The sequence below is a fragment of the Chelonoidis abingdonii genome, chromosome 2, assembly GCF_003597395.2.
Source record: "Chelonoidis abingdonii isolate Lonesome George chromosome 2, CheloAbing_2.0, whole genome shotgun sequence".
Lineage (NCBI taxonomy): Eukaryota > Metazoa > Chordata > Testudines > Testudinidae > Chelonoidis > Chelonoidis abingdonii.
This window is the reverse complement of record NC_133770.1, coordinates 239,535,255-239,554,338: the sequence shown is the minus strand read 5'-3', so window position 1 is coordinate 239,554,338 and position 19,084 is coordinate 239,535,255. Positions and strand designations below refer to the sequence as shown.

Genomic DNA, 19,084 nt, shown 5'->3' with positions numbered 1-19,084 from the left:
TTTTTCCTCTATTCAATTACCACATTTTTGTACAATATTTCTCCAACATACACGCTTACAATGAAATTCATCTATGACAAATTGAGAATCTGTCTGTATAATCTATGAATTCTGTGTGAGATCATGAACTGCCTGCATGTATCTTTATCAAGAGCCAAACTCAATTTTGAATGTACAGGCTTCTGCCTCCCCTGTTTGCCTCCCTGTTGAGAGGGGATTCCAAAGGCTAGTGGCAAAGAAACAACAAAAGAGGGTCATTGACTTAAAATTGTTGAACCACTGAAATGTGATTGCTTTAGACAATAAGATAGCAGTCACAGGAGAGGATGCCTTGGAGTCACCTGGGGAAGTTGGCAAGACTGGCAAGGGAGTTACCTGACAGAGAAGCAGCTTTTAAAAACCGAAGAGCTAATTTATTTGCAGTCTTTGGCCATTTCTTTCCAGCTCAAGATAAGGGAGAACCAATCCAGTACACAGGGCCTGCATGAGACCCTCCTGAACACAGATGGTTAGAAAAGCAGCAAAGAATCCTGTGGCACCTTATAGACTAACAGACGTTTTGGAGCATGAGCTTTCGTGGGTGAATACCCACTTCGTCAGATGCATTCACCCACGAAAGCTCATGCTCCAAAACGTCTGTTAGTCTATAAGGTGCCACAGGATTCTTAGCTGCTTTTACAGATCCAGACTAACACTGCTACCCCTCTGATAGATGGCTAGAAAGGGATATTGGGTTTAGGATGTTTGTTGTGTTATATATGACATCATATTATGCCTACCACTTACAATCACTTAAAATCTATCTTTCTGTAGTTAATAAACCTGTTTTATATTTTACCAAAAACAGTGTATTTTGCTTTAAGTTCTGGGGAACCTCTGCTTATTGTACAAAAGCTGGTGCATGTCCTCTTCACATTGAGGGAGGAGTGAACTGGGTAATAAGCTTATATTGGTCAGACTTCTGACCAAGGCAAGATGATACAGCTCTGGGATCCTAGGCTGGGGACCTGCGGGGGGAGTTGGCCTGTGCCTTTCTCTGTGTGGTTCGTGAGAGGCTTTGGATCCCTTCAAGCAATTTAGCTGGGTGCGGAGCTCCACCTGCTGTTGTGATGAGTGATTAAAGCTCCTGGAGGGGTTTGCTACCTGTTACTAGCAAAGCATTGTGAGGGATAGCCCAGGTTGGGGAGTTAAGGGGGCACAGCAGTACCCCAATTCCAAGTTGTACCCTGGGGATCCTGTCACTGTGGAGTACCTCATCCAGTGCACTAAAATGCCCCAATAATAACCATGTGACTGAAACGAGACTATGACTATGTTCTTAAATGAACTTATGCAGAAAAATGACAAAAGACAAAACCACCATATTTACCAGTGAGCAAACACTTTTCACAAAATTATCATTCTACATCTAATCTGTCAGTTCTCAAACTCAAAGGAAACCTGCACAATGCTTTCAAAAGATGAGCCTAAGAGCTTAAATTCATAACTTTGCTTGACACTAAAAATCATGGACTAAGTAAAAACACTGGATTTATGGCTCATTACAATAATCTGTAACCCACTAACTCTCCTTTGTCCTATGACTGCAGAGACGTTAACTGCCCACTTCACTTTGAATGCTTATCATAAGAAATTAACACGTTGCAAGAGACCAATCTGTTACATCTTGTATTTAGCTATGAGACTCTAAGCACCTTTCCCAGATGTGAAGATCTCTGTGTAAGCTTGAAAGCTTGTCTCTTTCACCAACAGAAGCTCCTCTAATAAAGGGATTACCTCACTCACCGTGTCCCTCTGTGCATGCACTAGGCTTTTTTGTCAAAATTTCCCACCATTGCTAATGTTGGTAGGTATAAAGGGAGGACTAGTGAAGACAGGGCCTTCAGCAGCTGCTAGAAAACAGTTGCAGTTATTACCATGATTCAATTTTTCTAGTATTTGTCTTACTAAAAATAAAATAGGACAATATTTTAGACTTTAGAAAGTCCTTAAAGTGTACCACCTTTTTTTCCTCTTCCATCTTTGCTATTTTTTCTCGCTCATAATATTGTCTAAGTTGTTCATTCTGTTTTTCTTCCTCCTCTTTCCTCTTTTTTTCAGCCTCTTTTCGTCTTTCTTCAGTTAATCGAATTAGCTCTTCATTTTTTAATCTTTGCTGTAAAGAGAATATTGTTGGTGAATAAAAACAAAAAATAATCAATATTTTTTTAAGTTTTTTTTATTTTGCTTGAGAAATTAAAATTATATGTGAATGGTAAATATGAATGGAAAAAACAACATGCAGTTGATCTAATGAACAAAGTTTTCAAATTAGAACTTTTGCCACACATCTCCAAAACATCTGAGGTGAAATCCTGGCTCCAGTGAAGTCAATGGCAGAACCCTCACTGACTTCAGAAAGGCCAGGATTTAACCTCTGATGCACTGGTCTCATTCAGAGCTAGACTGAGGCTCAGAGGCTTTTAAGACTCAGCCTTGAGTAAACAATGGTACATAGCTGTGCCACCCGCATAAGGTCCTCAAAAATAAATTGTTGCTCAGTCAAAACTATTCCCCTACTCTTGAAGGAAAGTTGCAATGATACTTTACAGTGTAGGTTAATTTCCCTCATTATACCAGCCCAGCTCTGTTAGTCAACCTGCTGAGGGAGACTGAGACAAGACTCCCATCCCCACCCCACCAAATTGCTCATAAATGGGAGCAAGGGGGCAGAATCTGGAACGCTGAGATCGTGGTCCAAGTCACGGCCTAGGCTATGATCTACAAAGATTTTACACAGCCATGCAGAGGATTAGAGGAGGTGTTACTTCCCTGCACAACAACATAACACAAGGTAACAAGCTATCTATCCCAAGTTAACTATGGAAAGAAATACAATCAAATTAATTCAGCTTTTTAAAACTGAAAAATACATCTAAGCTTTTTATTTTGAATTACATTAAAACTGCACACCGCAATAACAGTTTTTATTACCACTTGGATCAGGTCAAACGTCAAGAAATTAGCACTTTTTTTCAAAAATAAGTACTCCAGCCTTGTCCAAATGAACATTGCAAACTTTTTTTTTTTTTTAAAAATCAAGCTTCATCTGCAATATTTTCCCCTACTACATTTACAAGTATTTCCAAAAGTCTTTTACAACTAAAAGATTAGAGAAAAAATACCTCCCTATGTTTCAGTTTGTTTACTTGGTGAATTTGACACTAGTCTACATTCCCCTTGTATGATCAATCTCCTCTGTGCTAACAAAACAGCAGGTGAAAGAAAAAAATATGTTCTTAAAATAAGAATACAGAACTGTAAGGCCATAAAAACCAAGATTAGGCCCGCAGATAGGTTTAATACTTGACTATATTTCAACTTTTTATTTTTTAAATCTGACTAGATTTCAAACTGATGGGAGTTCTTTTAAGATTAAGGGAAGTGGAAGGATTTTGCTGAATACTTGTGGGCCCCACCTACAGTCTAGTTTTCCAGTGAGCTTCCACAATCCTTTTTCTGACACAGTATTTCGTGAGCTTCCTTAGAGTTTGCAAAATGCAAATGCTTCAATGTGAAAGTTAGGGGAAAGGAAAAAAAATAAAAAAAACATTAAAATTAGATAGCATACCTCCTCCTCTTTCCTTCTTTTCTTTTCCTGTTCCTCTTCATATTCTTTTTGAATTCTGGTCCTCTGTTCAGCTAGTCGCTTTTCTTCTTTTTCTTCTTCAATTCTAAGTTTTTCACGCTCTGCCTCTTCCCTGAGTCTCTTTTCCTCAATCTAGAGAGCAAAGCTAACATTCATTAGTGTCCAATGAACAATGTTTACACGTGTGACAGGTTTCAGAGTGGTAGCCATGTTAGTCTGTATCAGACAAAAGAACGAGGAATACTTGTGGTACCTTAGAGACTAACAAATTTATTTGGACATAAGCTTTCATAAGCTAAAACCCACTTCATCAGATGCATCCAGTGGAAATACAGTAGAAAGATAGACAGACAGACGGACAGACAGAGATCATGAAAAAATAGAGGTTGCCAAACCAACTCTAACAAGACTAAACAATTAAGGTGGTGTATTATCAGCAAGAGAAAAAAAACTTTTGTGGTGATAATCAGGATGGCCCATTTCAAACAGTTGACAAGAAGATGTGAGTAACAGTAGGGGGAAATTAGCATGGGGAAATAGTTTTTAGTTTGTGTAATGACCCATCCACTCCCAATCTTTATTCAAGCCTAATTTAATGGTGTCAAGTCTGCAAATTAATTCCAGTTTTGCAGTTTCTCACCGGAGTCTGTTTTTGAAGTGTTTTTGTTGAAGAATTGCGACTTTTATGTTTGTGATTGAGCGTTCTCTGACTGTTTTTTTTTAATTCTACGCAAAAGAATAAATGGACACAAATTAGACATCAAGAATTACGAGAATTACAACATTCAAAAACCAGGCAGAGAACACTTCATCCTCCCTGGACACTCAATTATTTTCCGCTGCATGCATCTGATGAAGTGGGTTTTAGCCCACAAAAGCTTATGCCCAAACTAATTTGTTAGTCTCTAAGGCACCACAAGTACTCTTCGTTCTTTTTGTTTACATGTGTGGCACTCTGTAGATGCCTGAACCCTGCATTTGTAGCATTAAGGAGCATACAAGGCAACTGGAAGGGAATTCCAGGACCTGCCTGCGCTATGGCTCAATTAACTTTTGATTTGTTTAGATTAGCTGTTTGAATAGTCTTTAAACCTTTTTGATGTACATAAAATACTGAAAGTTCTCTCTCTCTCTCTCTTTTTTTTTTTTTTTACAAACACAAAAAAACTTAATCACTTCTCCCACAGAGAGCCATGCCAAACCGAGGTACAATTTTAAAATTGGTCAAACAACATTAATTTCATACACAATAATATACAACATACTTTTTTCCCCATTTTTCCTCCTCCATTCTTTTTAACTATTGTGGCACTGGTCTGTTACACTATAAAACATGTTACACAACAAAAAAAATTGTTAGCAGAACTATTGTGTACATGCATTACTAAAAATAACTAGGTTCTTATTGCCGCTTTTGTTCTTCCTCTTTGTCTACTTATGATGCTCACTTGTGTAGTATTGAATTTAGACTGTTCATTCTTAAGGGCAAGGCCTGTGACTTCACGTTTTTACGAGGCTCCTAGCATACTTCGAGGACTCAGAAAATATTTAAAACAACAATAGAATTTAGGTCAATCAGTATTGGCATTAATTTTCTGATTCCAGATGGTTTATAGGACTACACAGATTCAGGTACCATCCCACAAACACTTAAGCATGTGAGTACTCCCATGAAATTCAATGGGACTACTCATCTGCATGAAGCTACTCACATGCATAAGTTTGTACAGGACTGGGGCCTTGGATAAAATCCTTGATGAGTTGTATTTAAGCATCTGAGCTTTTTTACTTAACAGGGTAAAACTGAAACATGCATTCACCTGCAAACGAAGAAAATTCTTGTATGCCTCTTGCCGCAAAAGTTGTTGTTCAGATGGTGGCTCACCAAATATGTTACCTCGAACATAGGGAGAGGTTTGTGCAAATGTAAAACCTAGAAGAAGATAGTTTTCCAAATATAATCAAAACTAGTTTTGAGACAGAAAACCAGATGAAAGAAACACGAACATTTATCTCCCATGGCAGTTTACAATATACATTATCCAAATTATGTGCAGAATTTAGTATGAGTTTCACTGTTCAATTAATATGAGTTAGTTATTTGAGTTTGTACAAAAATATTCAAATAAGTAAAGGATTTTAGGATATCAAGCAAAAATAAATGAATATATAAGTCACGTTAGTATTCTGATGTTTATGATGAAAAACACAGTCTGCCACAACCAAATCTATACAGCTGCTTTCACATGTACATCAGGGTTTACAGTACTATTTTTTTTAAATTAGACAAAAAAGTTTCTAAGTTCAACACTTCATTGCTTGTGATTACCATTCAGCAGATTTATCAAATATAACTCAATAGCTGTCCTTAAAACGTACTAAATTTTTAAAAACCAGAACATGATTTAAAAAACAACACAAAAACACATCTTCATTAGACTAATGTTCAGATAACAGGATGATGGGCACTACAGCAAATGCATAGATTAGAATCAAGTGATACAAAGTCCTCTGCTGTAACGAGCATACTGTACTATGAATTGTAACGGTCTTTTTCAGCACAGCCGCTCTGGTTAGTCTGTTGAAAATGCTATCATTAAGGGTTACGCTGACAGTTTACTCTCAGCTTCAAGTAAGGGTTAGCTCAGACCTGTGGTGTTCCAGGAGCAGCATCTGAAAGGAAGATTGATACAGACATATCCCTCAGAGTTGCAGTTCCCCTGGATATCCTGTTCTCCAAAAGCAGGTGGAGAAGAAGAGAAGATTAGGAAGGTCAAAAAATAATTTGAAGAACAGCTAGCCAAAGACTCAAAAAAGAAACAGAAAATTTTTTTAAAATACATCATAAGCAGGAAACCTACTAAACCACCAGTGGAGCCACTGGATGATCGAGATGCTAAAGGAACACTGAAGGACGATAAAGCCATTGTGAAGAAACTACATGAATTCTTTGCATCTGACTTCACAGCTGAGGATGTGAGGGAGATTCCCAAACCCGAGCCATACTTTTTAGGTGACAAATCTGAGGAACTGTCCCAGATTGAGATGTCATTAGAGGAGGGTTTTGGAAAAAACTGATAAATTAAAACAGTAATACGTCACCAAGACAAGATGGTAGTCACTCAAGAGTTCTGAAGGAACTCAAATATGAAATTGGTGAACCACTAACTGTGGTATGTAACCTACCATTTAAATCAGCTTCTGTACCAGATGATTGGAAGATCGCTAACGTGACACCAATTTTTAAAAAAGGCTCCAGAGGTGATCCTGGCAATTACCAGCCAGTAAGCCTAACTTCAGTACCGGGCAAACTGGTTGAAATTACAGTAAAGAATTATTGGACACATATATGAACATAACTTGTTGGGCAAGAGTCAACATATTTTTCATAAAGAGAAATCATGCTTCACCAACCTACTAGAATTCTTTGAGGGGGGTCAACAAGCATGTGGACAAGGGTGATCCAGTGGATAGTGTAGTTAGATTTTCAGAAAGCCTTTGACAAGATCCCTCACCATAGCTTCTTAAGCAAAATAAGATGTCATGAGATAAGAGAGGAGGCCCTCTCATAGTTCAATAACTGAATAAAAGATAGGAAACAAAGGGTAGGAATAAATGGTCAGTTTTCAGAATGGAGGCAAAGAGTGATGTCCCCCAGGAGTCTGTACTGGAACCAGTACTGTTCAACATATTCACAAATGATCTGGAAAAAGGGGTAACAATGAGGTGGCAAAATTTGCAAATGATACAAAACTACTCAAGATAGTTAAGTCCAAAGCAGAGTGCAAAGATTACAAAGGAATCTCAAAACTGGGCAACTGAGCAACAAAATGACAAATGAAATTCAATGTTGATAAATGTAAAGTAATGCACATCGGAAAACATCATCCCAACTATACATATAAAATGATGGCATCTAAATTAACTGTTACCACTCAGTAAAGATATCTTGGCGTCACTGTGAATAGCTCTCTGAAAACATCCACTCAATGTGCAGCAGCAGTCAAAAAAGCAAATACAATGTTGGCAATCCTTCAGAAAGGGATATGTAATATGATATTTTCTGTCTTGTCTCTATACAAACCCATGGAATGCCCACATCTTGAACACTGCGCGCAGATCTAGCCACCCCATCTCAAAAAGAGATTAGAATTGGAAAAGGTACAGAGAAGAGCAACAAAAATGATCAGAGGGTCTGGAGAGATAAATAAGACTGGGACTTTTCAGCTTAGAAGAGAGATGAATAAGGGGAGATATGATAGCACTCAATAATATCCATGACTGGAGTGGAGAAAGTAAATAAGGAAGTGTTATTTACTTCTTTTCATAACACAAGAACTAGAGGTCACCAAATGAAATGAACAGGCAGCAGGTTTAAAACAAACAAAAGGAAATATTTCTTCACACAGTGCAGTAAACCTGCAGAACTCTTTGCAAGAGCATGTTGTGAAGGCTAAGACTGTAATAGGGTTCAAAAAAGAAGTAGATATGTTCATGGAGGATAGGTTCATCAATGGCTATTAGCCAGGTTGGGCAGGGATGGTGTTTGCCAGAAGCTGGGAATGTGCGCCAGAGGATGGATCACTTGATGATTACCTGTTCTGTTCATTCCCTCTAAAGCACTTGACATTAACTTCTGTCAGAAGACAGGATACCGGGCTAGATGGACCATTCGTCTGACCCAGTATGGCCGTTTTTATGTAGGATATGATGCCTTGGCCCTTCATCAGATACTGCACTCTCCTCCACTCACATCCAGCCTGCTTAGTTGAATGGTACACTGACAGTATGTGGAAGAGTCATGCTCTATCTGTTTCCCACCCTCCTGCTCGCTCAGAGGGGTTGAGGGAAATATTAAGTACAAAGTCACCCCTTTAACTGTGTGCTCTCTCTGCACACACTCCATCCTACATCCAGATTCAAGATCTGTGTAGCTCCTGTGCAGTCAAGTCTCATTTATTCCCTTTTGACTGCATACATAGGCTGCTGTTACAATCTAACTTTAAACTATTGTATACAACCTATGCCTAATTTCTAAATCAAAAACATTTATAATGTTAAATTCATATTTAGTTTTCCTCCTATGGAATCATAAATACAGTGACGATGAAGGAACAGTGGTGAGCACCATATAAGAACCTATATGCAATAGAATACTTTTCACAATTTAACTGAATATACCTGTTTCTCTATGACATTCAATGGGAAATTCACCTATGTAGAAAATCAGATTAAAGCCTATACAGTATATACCATTTAAGTCCCACAAAAATGGTACATTAGCACTATTCAGGCTCTCTGCACGGGAGAATTTCACTCTAGGGCTCTATTGTCTTGCTAGACTGTAAGTACCACCAGGCTGTGTTGTCACAATTAAGAGTCTGCCATTATTATTTAACATTTTAACATAATCATACAAACATTGCCAAATTTCCATCCCAAAGTAAACAAATTAAATACTCAGTTTTTCAAATCTCATACACAGCAAACAAAATTCGCTGAGTTAAAATGTTTTTAAGTTACTGCTTCCAGGAAAAAAAAGTTCTCAAGAATTTGCACAATAGGAGATTTTTTTTAAATACTCAATCTATTTTTTTCCTCAAATAAATACCCTAGTAACATGATTTTAAAAATTAACAGGATAGAGATTTAACTGAAATCAACAGTGAAATTATTGGCCTGTAACTTCATGTTTTCATCATCTCCTTTTCCCCATTCTGTGACCTTACTCCTTAAACAGAATAGTTATGTTTTAATCTACCAGAAAGTGGAAGTCAAAAAACTGGAAATCATCCCCATAACGTAAGCCTCTGCCTCATGGCTTTTCTGTTAGTCTAGTGATTTCTCAAACTCTCCTCGAAGAAACCAAACAAATATTAATACAAGAGAGCAGCAAATGGTGGGGTGGGGTGGGACAAACAACATGACTATGACAAACAATTACTTTTAAATAACTTTTCTTTGTCATAATGTCTCTCTTTACTCTATAACCTATGAAAAAGGCTTCTGCCTTGCCTCAAACATCAAAACTTCAGCCCCCATCACTTTGACTAAAAAACAGCTACAGAGAAATCCCACACAACAAGAAGCAACTGACTACTAAGAGCCAACAACAAATATCTCATTTGCTCAGTGTCTTAAGGGTATGTCTACACAGCAACTAGACACCCCCAGATGGTCCAGGCCAGCCAGCTCAGGTTAACGGGGTTTGGGCTGCAGGGCTGTTTCATTGCTGTGTAGAATTCCGGGCTCGGGCTGGTGTCACAGCTCTTGGACCCCCAACCTCACAGAGTATTAGAGCCTCCAGGACAGGTTTTGTTTGGGCGCCCTAACCCTGCCTGAGCCCCCCAGACTGTGTTTGGGCACCCTAACCCTGCCTGAGCCCCCCTACTCTGTGTTTGGGGGTTGTAACCCTGCCTGAGCCCCCCAAAGACTGTGTTTGGGCACCCTAACCCTGCCTGAGCCCCCCAAAGACTGTGTTTGGGCACCCTAACCCTGCCTGAGCCCCCCAAAGACTGTGTTTGGGCACCCTAACCCTGCCTGAGCCCCCCAAAGACTGTGTTTGGGTGCTCTAACCCTGCCTGAGCCCAGAGAACTTGTTGCCCTGCTCTAAGGGCCTGGCCTCTGAACTGTTGGCTTGCAGCTCAGCCCTGAGCATAGGTCCGAGCCACTGATCCTTCACTGCCCTGATTGCAGGCTAGGGACCCTGACTGCCTATTGCTCTACCTGGACTGCCGACCAGACCTACAAGCCGAGAGTGACTCATCTGATTCCCCAACTGTGAGCAACACCCCATGACGTAGTGAGGCAGAGTGGCCTCCCACTGACCCAGAAGGGAAGGGCCACCACTAGCCCACTACTGCTTCCAACAACAATAAGGCAAAAGGACTATTGGGAAAGAGGTGGGAGTGTGCCTCACACAGCAGGCATGATTGACAGTTTTATGAGGTGACAGAAGAAGAGAGAGGTACAAGAACTTAAGAATTTTGACCACCAAAACCTATTAATGATTATAACTGATAACATAGTATTCTTAAAAACCTGCTATTTTATTTGTAGATGCTTCTGTGTTCTCAGGTCTTGGGGAGGTCAAACTTTGGTCAACCGATACAACAGACCTTTTATCTTGATAGTGTCTTGCCTCTGGGTTATGATACGCATCTTCATTTTGCTTGTGCATCATGTTCAAGTCAGCTAAAGGAGAGGGGAAACAGCTATTTATAATATTTTATTCCCACAAGAGGCACGTGTATTTTCAAAAACTAGAAATATTTCACCAGGTCTACTTTCAGGACACACCAACTATGGGAACAAAAGAGTAAATAAAAAACAATGATGTGAGTTACAAATGAGAAAAGTGGTCACCTGAAACTTACTGAACAAGGAAATAAATTACCAACGACTTTTTACTCAGAAAGTTTTTGTCAGCAATGACCCTTCACAGCAAAAAGCAGAAAACAACGCAAAAAGCAAGGGTAAAAAGCTTGAAGCATGACAGAGTTGACACACTGTGTCGTGACTGTGTTTGTTTCCAAAATCCTTCTCTGTTAAAAAGGTTTTAAAATACTTTGATTTAACATTATTGAATATCTATACTGCTTATTTCATTTCTCTCAAGAACGTTGAATGTTGTGCATCATTTCATGTGAATTGGTTCTTCTCACCTTCTTTAATAATCCAGCTACTGCTTTGTGATATGTAAACATACATTCACAATATGTGGAATCCTCAAAGTTAAACCAGGATGGAAACTCATCATCTAGTGATTATTTTTACAGATTTTTCAACATAATTTACAGGCGCTATATTCATTACTACAAAGACACTTGATAATTTTTCATAAGTGATGATTATGGGGTGCCCAATATGACACACTTTAAAGAGTCCTGATTTTCAGAAAGTGCTATGCCTCTACCCTCTGAAAACTGGTCCCATAAGTTGTCACACAAAAACTGAGGCACCTAAATCCATTAATCACTTTTATAAATCTTGTCCACTATTAATATTTTTGGCTCAAATCTTGCCAATATGAAGAATTACTAGCAAAAGTCTCCACTAATCTTAGTACAGTAGCACTACAGAGCTACTAATTCAAATATCAGTTTGAGCCCCCTTTCTGCAAATGAGAGCAGAAAATCTCAAAGTGAGAGATTATCGTGCTATAGTTCAAAGAGCAAAGTTCTAGTAGAACTAGTTAATAACATTTGCCAGTTTTATCTAACAGTGCAAGATTTAATTCAGGTTTTTCTTTGCCAGATAGCGGATTATTTCCGCACCTAACCAGATTAAGATCAATTTTTTAGCAATTCTGTAAGGAATACATTTGAAATTAATTTGAGATATTAAAAAATATAATATAACCTGTAGGTATATAAGGACCCCGCAAAGCAGCCTACCAACCTATGAATTCACGATTCTCTCCCATTATGTTTTTAAAAATTAATAGGTTTTCAAAATATTTACAAGGCAAAAAGGAGAAATTGCCAAGATAAATGGAAACCTATCACGTGCTATGAGAATGCCACAAATGAGCAATTGTTATACTATCATATACCTGGAAAAGAGTAATAGCTAAACTAAAACCAATTTTAAGGGCAGCTGCATTTGTTGTTACTGACCATTTTTAATCTGTCTAAATACTTAAGGCTGGATATTCCCAGAATTTTAAATTATATTCCTCTCTTAGAAGCAGCTGCTTAGAAATTACTATAAACACAGTACACAAACCCAGTCAACAGACATTTTCACTAGGATGAAAAAGGAACACGATGCACAATAGGAAGTAATTCATATATATGGGAGTAATAACTCATATTTCCATATAACATGGTATGCCATGTCATTTCACACAAAGCTGTGGATATGGCCAAAAATTTTGAAACTAGGAACCTAAAACTTAGGTTCCTAAACCTATATTTTAAGCACACAGTGTTGAAAATGTTGGCTAGTCTTAATTTCTAAACAAACTGTTTTGGTCCTGAATTCAGCAGTATTTTATATTGATGTCATCAAGTACTCTAACTCAATGTTATATTGAAGATTTGATATAATAATGAAATGCACACAGACTTCAGAAATTCTTCCATCTTTTTTTGTTGGACATTCACTGCAAATGCAAGAAGAATTAGAGTCAAACAGAATATGATTCAACCTAAACCAGACAGCTACGTCAATATCCTTCTGCACAGAGAAACAAGAACTGCAAATTGAAATTCTGAGCACTATAAAAGTACTAATTTAGATTGAGCATGATAACATGCTCTGAGCCATAACTATTAATTTTTCCTTTACCATGTTGTGCTTTGCACTGAGCATTTCTCAATATTACATACATATCCCAAACCCTTGAAATAACAGAGGGAATTGACTTGTATATTAATGTGAATAGGAGGTTTACTTATATTAGAAGAACCAACTTTCCCTTCCTGAGGGTAATCATCAAACATTCACTTATTTTGAAGACTCATGAGTGGCATTCAGCGTATCAAGAAAAAAAAATACAAAATCCCTACTTTTGAGTTTGTACACATTACAAGAACACCTAAACATGATGCTAACAGTGCTACTCAGCTTATTATCCCCTTGGTTAAATGATCAAGCAGTGAAGAAACATGAAATACATTGCTGGAATTAGGCTTCTTTGAGAAAAAGTGCTTGTTACAGCAAAATTTAAATTTAAAGCATTAGGTATAGTGGTGTCAGCATAACACATTACAAAAGTCATATCCCAGCCTGTGTGCCTTGGGAGATGCAACTCTTGGGAGATGCCTGGATGATGACCACTGGTGGTAGTGATGGTGGTGAGGATAATTAACACTTTTGGTCCTTTTGCAAGGGATAGTGAGAGCACATAGATGCTCAGACGCATGTTCAGTAGTATCTCTACCTACCTTGCTGGCTTGGAGTGTTTGTAACTTTTCTAATTCTGTTAATAAAATTAAGGCAAATTCAGAAAGTATGTGTGTTGCAACAGTGCACATCAGGGTTTCCAACTAAACTTTAATTTTAAGAACAGTAGGTCTGATCTTGGGACAAGAACTTAGCAAACCTCAGAGTTAACTGGGAATTTTTAAGTAATCAGCATAATTAATACACAAGCAATACCCCCCCTTGCCTACTGTCATTTCTTGTTAATCCCAAACAGATGGAGAACTTAAGTCCTGCTCTTCTTACTTAGGAAAATAGTTCCATTGAAGCCAATGAAACCATTCCCTTAAACAAAGTGAACAGGATCTAATTCCTAGGATTGCACACGTCTAAGAGCACTGGCCAAGTGTTCTTCCTTTCCTGCAAAGTGCCACATACACCAATGATATGATACAAAGAACATTTGTCAGAATAAAGCTAATAACTTAAAGAGAAGAAAACAATAGATGTCTTAAAGAGAAGACCCACATTTTCAAACATACTTATCAGATTTCCTTTTGTATCTCTGAGAGGAGCCCCACCACCTCCTTTGCCCCAAGGATTATAATTTCTCATTTCAGCTTCTAACTTGGCTTCATGTAGTTTCTTTTCCTCTCTCTCTCGTCTGCGTCGTTCTTCTCTTTCTCTTATCTAAAGAGAGGATAACAATCAGTTACACAAACTTCTAATAAAAATAAATATATTTGGAAGTAAAGAACTCAGAGCAAGCTGAGAGCTATTGTTTTCCTTTGTATTCTTAGGTATCCACATCAAATTAGTCACAAAAACTTAATAGCCAACTTCTCCAAACCACATACTGCATACAGTTTAACCAAACACCTTTGCCATAAGGTACACCCACACATATAGATAACACAGGGACACACACTACAAAATATCCAAGTCCAGGAACAGCCATTACTCCTGTCTTGTACCAATCACAGATTAAAGGATCACAATTTTGTGATCCTATAGGAATAGAAATGGAAACCATGCCACTGAAAATTAGAGATCACCAATATTCCGCTAGGACCCAAGCACTTGCTTCTAACCCCTGGAAAGACCTAGTTTATCAGACCTTATCATAGATTTTTTTGGAAACCTAAACATTATTTTAGATGTTTTGAAAAGTTTTCTGGGTCCCTCAGAACTCTGTATGGCTGGACTGATGACAATTTGGCACTCTGGTTTTACTACTGGACAGATAGAAATAAAAATCTCAATAAAAAAGTTACACAGCTCTGCCATTTGTAAAATAGTGCAGTCATGGGGTGATATGTTTGCTGATGCCTCACTTCTGTATCACCTTTGCTTCAGATCTCTTTCCCTCCACAGACAGCAGGATAGAACTTCTTAAACTAACCTCTGCAAAATGCGTGTAACAGATTTTTGAAAGATCAAAAAGACATCAACTTAAAAACCACACTTCTGCCCAAATGTATTTACCTACGTTTACACATTATTCCTAATACTGCTGTAGTTGAAAGATTCAAAAAAAAAATATTCTCTCTATTTTTAGTCTGTTCATTTGACAGTATCAGCCTTGCTATTTCTCCTTTAATCAGATAAGAGGGTCAGTTTCGTCTCTTTGCATGGGTCTTTCATACAGCAATGAGGGAGAAAACATTTTTAAATAATATGATCATGTGATTGTGAAACAATAAATATTGCCAAAAAAACCAAGGACAAGTGCAGTATCTAAAACTACTTCAAACCCTTAAAAAACTGATTAAATTCCAGATTTATCATTAAATGAATGCTGTCAATGTGTTCTTCATAGATTTTTCTTAACAAAGCAAAAATTCCAGCTCCCCTCTGAAAGCAGTTTAATAAAAGGACTTTGTCCTTGACAAGCACAAGCTGGGCATGAGAAGAGCCTTCATAGGTCACGTCTATACGACGCGCCGTATCGGCGCGTTACAATCGATTGCTCGGGGATCGATATATCGCGTCTCATCTAGATGCGATATATCGATCCCTGAGCGCGCTTACATCGATTCCGGAACTCCACCAAAACCAACGGAGTTCCGGAATCGACATGGCGAGCCGCGCACATCGATCCCGCGCGGTGAAGACGGGTGAGTACATCGATTTTAGATAATCGATTTCAGCTACGCTATTCTCGTAGTTGAAATTGCGTATCTAAAATCGATTTTCGCGCTTCGTGTAGACCTGGCCATAGTCTCAGCTTCCTGACAACACCGTAAGTAGACTTTTCTGTAGTTTCTCTCTTTTCTGTCTTTGTTACACTACACAATCCCTTTTTATTGCCCTTCTTTACCCTTCTCTGCCTTCCACACGCTCACTCTCTCCATCTTTTTACAACCCTACTTCCTTTTCTCCCTTGACCTTTATTTTGCTTATATATTCACATTCATTTCATGTCTCCCCTTCTTCCATGTGCCCCCCCTTCCAATCAAGGAACTACTAATACTACTCTAGTTCTTTAAAACCATAGCTATTGATGATAATTTTTTTAACTACCAAGATACGTGCAACAAACCCAAATTACCACGGGCTCTCATTGCTGTAACTGTTATACTCTTTTCCCTCCCCTTGACAGTCATATTCTTACTTAGATTGCAAGCCCTTCAAAGATAGTGACAGTATCTTTTTCATTTGTCTTTATTGTGCCAGGTTCTCTCCGTGACTGAATAATAATAATAATCCTGTGTACCTTTTGGCCACAATCTTTCACCTCAGAGATGGCTGCATTTCAGTGCTGCAATTGGTATACAATCTGTGGAAGGTTTTGGGGAGGATGAAAGGAGCTAAACAGTTGTTGTCTCTGTTTGCATCAATACCTTTCACATAGGCCATCAAAAAGTGAGATTTTTCCTTCCTCCCCCATTTCTTCTTTAATTTCTTCACTGTTTAAAAGTGAAGATGTTGTTGTATTTTTTTCCAATCAGAAGAACTTATATTACAATCCCTCACCACAAGTTTTTGACAGTAAGAAGTATGTTATGAACTAGAGATGATGGAAGAAGCAAACTTTCAAAATGCAAAAGAAGAAAAGGGTTGGTAAAGGCCACTGGTGGTAATTAAGTGTCTTTTGGACCAAACGGGATGCTGTGCTTTGGTGAAGTCTGACTGATCTAGAATACACATTAGACTTAGTCAAGAAAGAAAGAAAGAAAGTATCTTTTTTCTGCAGTGTTGGTATAAAGGCAGATTTGACTACACTGCTGTTACATGTGGCGTTTTAATAGAACACCAACAGTATAACCACCACATTTTTGGGCACATTTATATTTGGTCTCCTCTTTACTACTGTATCTGAAAGTTTGCAATGAAGTATTCAAGCATGGTTATTGTCAGGAAAATTTCTATATGGAAGTGGCAAAAGCCACCTGTTCCTGCTTGTATTCAGACTCATATCTATTCAATTTTAGTAGCAAAGTTTTACCAAGCACCACAGAACCCACATTTCTAAGGGAGAGTGGGCTGAATTCTATTCCACAAAATACATTATCAACTGAACTGTAAGCTAAACTCCAACTGCAAAATGTTTATTATTGGTGACAGTGGACGAACAAGAATGAACACAGTTTTACTTTCAGATCTCAATTTGCATACCTAGCTGGTAAGAAAAACTTTTTAATACCTGCTGTTGCAATTCTTCTTGATAAGATAAAGTTGACTCTTTAAAGGGCTTTGGTTTTTCATCAGGAAATATCCCTAGACTTCTGGGTCGATCACCGGTGTTTCTCTGTCCAATGTTACTTCTGAATTTAAAAAAACAGATACAAAGAAAATTAATACAACTTAATCTAAAAAAAAAAAAAAAAAAAAGTAATTCCTGCTTGAAACACAAAAGTGAAACTTGAGAATTTTTTTCTTATTTTCACAGCCTCTATCTCTGTTATTTTCAGTATCCATTTATGAATTCATATACTAAATTATACTTTAGAAACTCATGACCAGAAGTTTGAAGAATTTATTTTAATACCTTTGCTTCAAAGATGTATCCCTGTTAGCAAATACACCAATACACACAATACTAAATGAACATAGCTAATACTTACACAGCCTGATCTGCTGGTACTTTCCCTGGAAAATCCTCAATATTAGGTGCAGGCTGCATTCCCATCATTCCTGTGCCATCTAAACAGTAAAAGACAGTCATTTCAATCTAGCATGGACATGGACACACATTTCTAGTATCTAGATGAAAATATAATCGACCGCCCAAAAACTAAATGCACAATTAAGGTTGAGGTTAAAGTCAAATGAACCTAATACTTAAGCCTCTGAAAACCATGAAATCCAGAGTTACTGTCCTGTCCTGACCTGTAATCTTAACTGTGTTCCCTAGAGCTCACAAAAGTCACTGGGGATGTACCGTTAGGATGTTTCAGACAGGTCAGCCCTGTAATAAGCATACATGAGGAATAAGTAAATGTGCCATCTTATGTTATGTGTTGTACCACAACACTGAATTCCCTCATTTGTCTGCATGCACTCCAACTGCCCCTCACGCTGTTGGAGACAGCTGTGTTGACTGGTGCCACAATTACCTGCAGCAATTTGCCAGAGCCCATACTGCAATACAAGAGGTGCATGTGCACTGAAAGGGACCATGGACCCCTTGTTTCTGTGCTGTAACAGAGCTGGACAAGGAGAGAAGTGTAATAGTCTATTATTGGGAGGGATTTGTAGCAGCCTAGGAACATACATGACAGTGTACTTCAGGGCAGAGACAAGTGCAGGCAACATGCCAGAGGGAGTCCTCAGGACAAGGATCAAGGGGTGTTAACATCTGGAAACTCTAGGATGGCTTGTGCAAAGCAGAAGTGGTCAAGTATAAGCCAAACGTAGCCAACTGCTGTTCATTAAGTCTGCCCTAAATACAACAAGGACATGGTCTGACAGTTTTTCCTACTATCCTCCAGTGCTGTGTTTCTTCAGCAGTTCATATCACCTGAAAGAATAGAGAACTGTGGTGTCTGCTGGAGGAGGCTGAAAGAAGGCATAGTAAAGGTTGTGGTGTGGGGCTACTGTATATCTTAACCCTTGGTTTTCTGTTTTTCAGAGATTTAAGCATATATGCATTCAGCATTCTAGAAGGGTACCAGGCACTGCACTAAAATTTATGGAAAGTGAATTTTCATTGTTTTTTGAAGAAAAAAACGTTACTCACCTTCTCGTAACTGTTTTTCTTCAAGATGTGTTGTTCATGTCCATTCCAATCAGGTGTGCGTGCGCCATGTGCAGGACAGCCAGAAGATTTTTCCCCTCGGAGTATCCGTAGGGTTAGCCTGGGTGCCCCCTGGAGTCGCACCCCCATGGCACTCAATATCATGCCCTGCCAACCTGACCCTCCCTTCAGTTCCCTCTTGCCGGCTATTCCAATAGCAGGGCAGGAGGGTGAGTATTGGAATGGACATGAAAAACATCTCGAAGAACAATAGTTACCAAGCACTGAGTAACCATTTTTTTCTTCTTCGAGTGCTTGTTCACGTCAATTCCAATCAGGTGACTCCCAAGCCTAAGTTACAGAGGTGGGGTCAGAGTTATCCACTGACTGGAGTACCGCTCTACCAAAAG

The 19,084-nt window shown here is 38.5% G+C and overlaps 1 protein-coding gene across 1 annotated transcript in view; it reads right to left on the bottom strand.

The window, feature by feature from the left end:
- Window positions 1-19,084, bottom strand: part of CSPP1 (centrosome and spindle pole associated protein 1) — a 156,609-nt gene that overhangs the window by 51,715 nt on the left and 85,810 nt on the right. Inside the window, exons 14-20 of the mRNA XM_075063062.1 lie at window positions 17,563-17,641; window positions 17,142-17,262; window positions 14,038-14,185; window positions 10,670-10,822; window positions 5,449-5,561; window positions 3,611-3,760; window positions 2,000-2,155 (exon numbers count right to left, since the gene is read on the bottom strand). Coding sequence (XP_074919163.1) covers window positions 2,000-2,155; window positions 3,611-3,760; window positions 5,449-5,561; window positions 10,670-10,822; window positions 14,038-14,185; window positions 17,142-17,262; window positions 17,563-17,641 — 920 coding nt within the window. The remainder of the gene's footprint in view (window positions 1-1,999; window positions 2,156-3,610; window positions 3,761-5,448; window positions 5,562-10,669; window positions 10,823-14,037; window positions 14,186-17,141; window positions 17,263-17,562; window positions 17,642-19,084) is intronic.